Here is a 7,059-nt window from a genome sequence, read left to right as displayed (position 1 = left end):
CTGATTTTAAAGGACCATACCAGTCATTTTGAATGTTTCCAGAATGTACTAGAGTTGAATTTTTGATTGTGAATTTTTGCCTGAAACTTTAGAATGTTTTGCTTCTGTAGCTAACAAAGTCATTATCATTCATAAACCACAGAACTCATAATTGGCTGTGGAAAGCAAACGTTTCCCCTGGGGACTATTTTCCCTCGCGGAAGGACCATTTCACTATGCCCAATTTCAAGTCATCAGAACACAACAGTGCTGCTGCTTTTAGGAAAACTAATGTGGACGACTTTATTACTTTAAAGGAATACTGGTGTGAAGAAAGTGTGAAGTCTCTGAAAGTTCATTTTCATATCATAGTGTAGTTCTAAAATACAACTGCTTGCTTTGGGAAAAGATTAGCAGCAACATGATGTTTATACATTTTATAGACGATTTATAAATTATGTTAAACATGCAAAATCATTGGTATGGTCCTTTAATGACATATGACATCTGACATTATGGAATTAAGTGATATTTTTTTCATATTTGTCTTTTCAGGCATCGTTTTATGTGTTTAGCTGTTAGCCAGTTCTCCAGTGAGTCCTCCAAGAAGGAGCCAGATGTGGCGCAAGAAGATTTCTGACATTAAAAGATGATTTATCAAAAGATGGGAAGCTCTCCATGGTGATATCAGGGAGGACATTTTTTTTTTTCACAAATATGCAGATAAGGAATTAACATGGTGCCATTAGTGCAACACAGCCAAACTCTGTCTATCTATGGATCCCTGCTTCTGTTTATTATCTTAGACTCAGATAAGCCAGGCCAACACCTCAGCAGAAGCTCCAATTCTCCACGTTTGGCACTTACACCTCTGCATTGCAACATGACCCGCGGGCATCAGGGTGCGCTGGAGGTTGTGCTTATGTGTGCATGCATGTGTGTGTGGCTGTCAGAGGTTGTTCATCAGAGATGTTGTATGTGAAGGCTTACATGAATGTATAAATGTGTGCTTGGGTGTGTGTGTTCATGTGTATATGCTTTATGTGTGTGAATGTACGTGCGTGTGTGTGTGTGTGTTTTAGCTACACGGCCAGGTCATCGGGTCGAGCTCGGACGCTGCTGCTCTTGCTGGCCCGACTCAGCCTCCGGACGTCTGTTGCCGCGGCAGCAGGAGGCTCATGCATCTCTGCCCTAGTAACCATTGTGAAGTCGTCGTCCACAGCCGCACACGGTGCCGTGGGGACGACGTTATCCTGATCTACCGCCTCCTCTTCCTGTGGATGGAGGGGGTGATGATTAGGCGGAGGGGCGGTGGCGGGCTGCTCCTCTTGGGGAGGAAGAGGTGTGGTCTCCTGGTAAGGAGAGGAGGACGAGGGAGGAGGAGAGGGAGGAGGATAGGAGAAGGAGTTCTTCCCATCCAGAGCGTTGAGCTCCAGTGCCATGTTGCTCCAGTTCTGCTCCATCGCTGCCAGCTGCGCGTGGCTCCCGACACTCACCCCCTCGCTGCTGCCATAAAAGGACATGGCCGGGGCTTGAAAGAGGAAGTCATCATGTGGGAACACGGCGGCATCCATCTTGAGTCCAGCTGGCACGGCGGTGGGTGTGGCAGCCATGTTGGGGCTTAAGGAGAGCGCACTGGGGGAGGTCTCGGTGGGCGCGTAGCCCCCTCCCTCAGCCCCGCCTCCCCCCACTATGCTCACGCTGGCGTAGGCCGGCAGGCAGTTAAGCGCCAGCGGAGACATTCGCTCGGGGATCGTCTCCGAATCGGCGGCCTCGTCCGAGCCCAGCCGCAGCGACTCGCGGTCAGGTATGAACTCGCTGGTCACCCCCTGCTTGACCTTCTTCCAGCCCAGGTGGTAGATCTCCAGCAGGTTGAGGAGCAGAGAGACGCAGGCTACCACCAGCATGAAAATGATGAAGATTGTCTTTTCAGTTGGCCTGGGGAAACAGATTGATCAGTTAAGTGCAATAAGTAACAGATACAGACACTCTTACATGTATTTTCAACAAAGGTGGTGTCAAATAATGAGGCAGTTATGCAAAACATGACACACTGAAATATATTAAATTATCATTATGTAAAATATATACACTTTAATAATCTCTTGAACATATTAATGTGGTTTTGCTGTCTAATTTTATGACAATGTTTTACTTTTGTAGTAATGCTCTTAAGGTTGTCTGATTTGAAAATGCACTGACAGCATTTTGTTTTGAAACAGAACAATTCAACATTAAAATGAGGTGGAAATTATGGCTATGGTTTGTGAAATGAATCAGGTGGATTAATGTATATGGCCCATTTGTATAGTACAAAGTTTGTACCTGAAAGGAAGAACGGAAGGAAGGAAGGAAGGAAGGAAGGAAGGAAGGAAGGAAGGAAGGAAGGAAGGAGGAAACAAACAAACAAACAAATGAACAGCAAACTCAAAGTGAACAAGTGAATAACTAGACAAGTAAACAATACAATTAATACAAGAAATATGTTAACAAATGAAATGCCCAAGTACACAATCAAATAAACAAGTAAACAATCAAATTAGCAAATAAACAAAGAAAACCAAAAAGTAGAAGACAGAAACAAACAAATCCTATAATAAAGTCCTACACTCTAACCTGGAGATGAAGCAGTCCACAGTATTGGGGCAGGGCCAGCGGCCACATTTATAGAGCGGCTTCAGGTGGAAGCCGTAGAGGAAGTACTGTCCCAGGATGAAGCCCACCTCAAACAGCGTCTTGAAGATGATGTTGAAGACGTAGGTCCTCAGCAGCGCCCCGCGGATTCGGATCTTGCCGTGCTCATCACGGATCGGCGGCTTCTCCTTCTTGCCGCCTCCTCCTCCGTCACCAACTCCATTGTGGTAGAGTGGGTCGCGGTCCTCCTGGTGCCTGCTGGCCTTCCTGAGCTCCTCCTCCTTCTCGCGCCTCTTCTCCTCCATGCGGACGATGTGCAGCACATGGCCCAGGTAGATGAGGGTGGGCGTGGAGACGAAGATGATCTGCAGCACCCAGAAGCGGATGTGGGAGATAGGGAAGGCCTCGTCGTAGCAGACGTTTTCGCAACCGGGTTGCTGCGTGTTGCAGGTGAAGTCTGACTGCTCGTCACCCCAAACCTCCTCGGCGGCCGCGCCCAAGACCAAAATGCGAAAGATGAAGAGGACCGTCAGCCAAACCTGGAGAAGAAGGGGGGATTGATTAAAGGAAAGGTGGAAAAATGGAGCAGCAGGCCGAAATGGACGACCTCTGGTATGTCAAGATCTTACTCAGGCTTGTGACTGTAAAGGGATTCAGAGATTGACCATCCATCAGCTGTCAGGCATGTAGTGGACATAGTGGATGGAGGGGACATGTCCACCTCACTTCTTCTCTATGGGTACTATCTGGGAACCTTATCGAGACCCTACTGGGCAAACCCAGGTGATACTGGAGGGACTACGTCTCCCAGGATTCCTACCTGCACCTTACGATCCCCCAGGAGGAGCTGGAGGAAGCTGCCGGACAAAAGGACTCTGTCCTGTCCTGTCCTGACCCGGGTAAACAACATGGTAAAGGAGAGATGGGAAAAAACATGGCAGTGGACTGATAAGCAAGAGAGAAGACTAAAAGGAAATAGACGGAAGGATGAAGGGTCGGGAAAGACTGAGGGAGGCAATGGTGACAAAGGAGAAGAAAAACAAGACGGATGTTTAAAGATCAAGAAATGGACGGTTAGGTCACACCAATGGGTGGAGAAATGCCCCGTTCATGTGCTGCCAGGTTTATCAGATCTTCCAGTTTCCCAGCAGGAAGCGCACATGAACGCCACGCCAAGTTGTACAATCAAGTCGGGTAAATCAGAATTCTAGATGTAACATGAATTGGCCAGGTTGTGACGTTTCAAAGTTGGAAATTGTAAGAACTTTTAATTGGAGAAAAAATGATATTCTAAATAATCTAAAAATCTGTGCTGCTGTACGCTATGGGAGGGGGCAGAAACGCCTTAAAATGCTACAGTTTGTTGTTCATCAATCTCAGTCAATCACCTTGCCGATTACAGTGGAGTGTTCTTGAGCATTCTCCAGCAGCCGCCCCAGAAAGCTCCAGTCACCCATGCTTCACACGATTTCTAGCCTGGAGAGAGAGGAGAGAGCCTGGGGTGAACAACACAGGACAGCCACAGGGAGGGAAAGAAGGTGGAAGATGAGGAACAGGAGAGGAGAAAGATGAGGAAAAACAGGAAAGAGAGGCAGAGAGGAGTAGAGAGAAGAGTTGAGCAGACTGTGAAACATGCAAAAGAGTGGGAAATTAAAGTTAAAGTTCAATATACTATACATGTTTCACTAAGTAACTGCCAATCATCAATTTTTAATATAGTACTACCACAACTACTATTTGTGGAATCCAGTCAAAATGATTCATTAGAATTAGTTAAAGGAATATGTGACCAAACATACATGTTAGTACTGGATATGAACAGCTTGTTGTTCTTTTTTAAGAAAACGGCCAATATACAAACAGTATACAAAGACACTGATCTAACTTAAGAAAATGTTTTCAGAATAAAAGGTTTCTGGGTTACTTAAAGGAAGGCTGTCTTATTACACAGTCTTTACTGTGCAACGCAAAAAGTACAAGAGGGCAAAGTATGAGTGTGATTCTTTGGAATTAAACAAGTACATTATTTTGATCTGAGATGCTCCTCTGGGCCTGCTGGTGGCGCTAGACGGAAGGTCACCAAAATTTCCAAGCTTCATCGTTTAGGTAACATGAATGTTATCACCAAAATGCATTGTAATGCAAGAACATTTTAAGTTATTTGTGTGTCATACTATCAGTTTGACTTTGTTGGCATTTGAAGGAAGGTCTCGCCAATATTGCCACCAAATGGACAGATTTCATCATCTAGCACATGAATGTTGCCACCAAATGTCATGGCGATCCACCAAACAGATCTGGAGATATGCCCTGACCCACTGGTCCTGCTGGTGGCACAAGGGGGAAGGTCATGGTCACCAAAACTGACAGGTATCATCATCTAGTCAACATGAGTGTTGTAACCAAATGTCAATCCACCCAACAGATTCTGGGGTATCCCACTGCGATATTGACCGTTTGGCTGGTTGCTGGTGCTAGACCAAAGGTCACAGGGTCACCAAAATGGACCGATTTCATGCTCTAGGCAACAGGAATGTTGTCAGCAAAATTCATGGCAATCCATTAGAAAGGTTTGGAGATACGCCCTCTGGACCCAACTGCTGACAGACCGACGGAGCAATGAGCACAGTGATGCATCGGCCCCCAAACACACCACAAAATACAGCACAGAGACAAAGTAAAGAATTAATGAACAATGGAGCATCGTAGTGATTGTTTCTGTGCACACTATTCCTAGACTATTTCTTTCACAGCATATTCAAACAGTACTTTGAACATAGACAGGTCAAGGGTTTGGATTTGGTTATGTTTGCTGACTTAAGTGGGCAGTTTCTGTTGCAATGCCTGTGGAGATCCTGCAAAATCTGTAGTCTGTGACAGATGCAACTCATAGCAGTGCAATACTTCAGTCACAGCACTTGAGTCAATCTAATGATCCAAAATTGTTTGTTTCTTCCACTTTTGGATGAGACAGAAGGGCGGGATAACCAGCAAAACCACAGACGGAGACCAAAGGTAGAGAAAAAAAACAGCATTTACAGGGTGAGGGGAAAATTAAAGATAGGAGGAAGAGGAGAGACAGAGTGTGACCATTTTAACAGTACTAAAAAAGAAAAAGAGAAGATAAAGAAAAAGCAACACAGACTTTATTTTTGAGGATGGAAGATAAACAAGAAGTAGGAAACACCATAGCCAAGCCCATCTTCTTGCAACAACCCAGTCCAAAGCAGCCAATGCCCAGTCCAAAGCAATCAATATAAAAGAGTTAGACCTAAATCAACAATATCACAGAGGTCTCCCTGGCATCCTCATATCACTGCCAAGTGGTAAATACAATTCCATAAATTCCAATTCAGTTAACATTCATGGAGTATGATAAATGTCTTTAGGCGGTGTGTTGACCACTCCTGATTTAAAATAAGATCGAAGAGGGCTGCTCTGTTATTCATTGTCACTTTTGCAGGGCAACACGGTCATTAGAGCTTTGGTGGGTCTGATGGATGAAGAAATTGTGCCACCTATCATTATAGACCTACATGCTATGATTTGGAAATCTCTATCTGCCATTATTAAGAATAGAATGCATTTATGTAGCTTTCCCACAACCCACCCACCTCCACGATGGGACCCACCCCTAGTTTGAAAGTCATTGCTATAGTCAATTATCTCAAGCCATTTTAAAGAACAGATCAAGAACAATAGATTCCAAAAGAATATCTGCGGCTACACTCCACAAAAGCAGAAGAAAACCTAAAACCTACAGCGACTCAGGAGAACAACAGCTCTCAAAGCAACAGTTATAAAGCTAGTCCTAAAAACAAGAGGACTACGGACAGAATTCAAGGAAATCACCTGTGAGAGTTCTGTTCACCGTAATCTGCCCATCATCCACCTCATCAGATACATTTAAATTCAGGCTAGGAACATCTTTTAACCAAAGGAACAAGATCAGCATCCCAGTGATATTTCTATCCCAGTTTTTCCATTTTGTGAAAGTGATGCTGGTTTCAGGAGCCACTAAAACGGCAAACAATGTCCAAATAAACAAGAAAATGCAGACTTACTAAAATATCGTTGTATTGTCAGTGATAAATCCATCGACCAGAGATCAGAAGAAAAACAATATCTGGAAAAGAGGGAAAGAGAAAACTCTTGTCAACTTTATAGGCCCACTGAGAAGCACAAATCATACCAATATTCTTATTTACGTTTTAATTTGGCAGTCATGCTGTCAGATAATACACCACAGACTGAGAGCCAGACATGACCAGAGTCAAATACCTAGGCTAAATGTTTAAATACTAATATTTCCTCACCCTTAATTGACAAAAGATGTGCTTTATTCTGAGGCAGGAAATGCTCAAATATCTGAAACTCTCCAGCTTTATTCTGTACAAAGTTTAATTGCACTCTATCATTCTAACAATAACGGGTCACTTTGACAGA

General features: G+C 44.2%; 1 protein-coding gene across 1 annotated transcript; it reads right to left on the bottom strand.

Moving 5' to 3' along the window:
- Nucleotides 1-1,061: 1,061 nt before the first annotated feature.
- On the bottom strand, nt 1,062-6,740 carry LOC115372716 (gap junction alpha-3 protein-like). Its single transcript, XM_030070814.1, has 4 exons — nt 6,678-6,740; nt 4,002-4,089; nt 2,596-3,152; nt 1,062-1,917 (listed from the first exon to the last, which is right to left on the bottom strand). The coding sequence occupies exons 2-4, from the start codon at nt 4,068-4,070 to the stop codon at nt 1,062-1,064; spliced, it is 1,482 nt and encodes a 493-aa protein (XP_029926674.1). The 5' UTR covers nt 4,071-4,089; nt 6,678-6,740.
- Between the last annotated feature and the right edge of the window lie 319 nt (nt 6,741-7,059).

This window comes from Myripristis murdjan, chromosome 2, assembly GCF_902150065.1.
Source record: "Myripristis murdjan chromosome 2, fMyrMur1.1, whole genome shotgun sequence".
Lineage (NCBI taxonomy): Eukaryota > Metazoa > Chordata > Actinopteri > Holocentriformes > Holocentridae > Myripristis > Myripristis murdjan.
The sequence above is the reverse complement of the archived record's forward strand: the minus strand, read 5'-3'. Positions and strand labels throughout refer to the sequence as shown.

Excerpts from the sequence above, each read along its gene's own strand:
- LOC115372716 (XM_030070814.1), bottom strand. The coding sequence starts at position 4,070 with ATGGGTGACTGGAGCTTTCTGGGGCGGCTGCTGGAGAATGCTCAAGAA. Across the intron at positions 3,153-4,001 it reads ACTCCACTGTAATCGGCAAG|GTTTGGCTGACGGTCCTCTT; the intron begins GTGATTGACTGA and ends CTTCTTCTCCAG. Across the intron at positions 1,918-2,595 it reads GTGGACTGCTTCATCTCCAG|GCCAACTGAAAAGACAATCT; the intron begins GTTAGAGTGTAG and ends CTGTTTCCCCAG.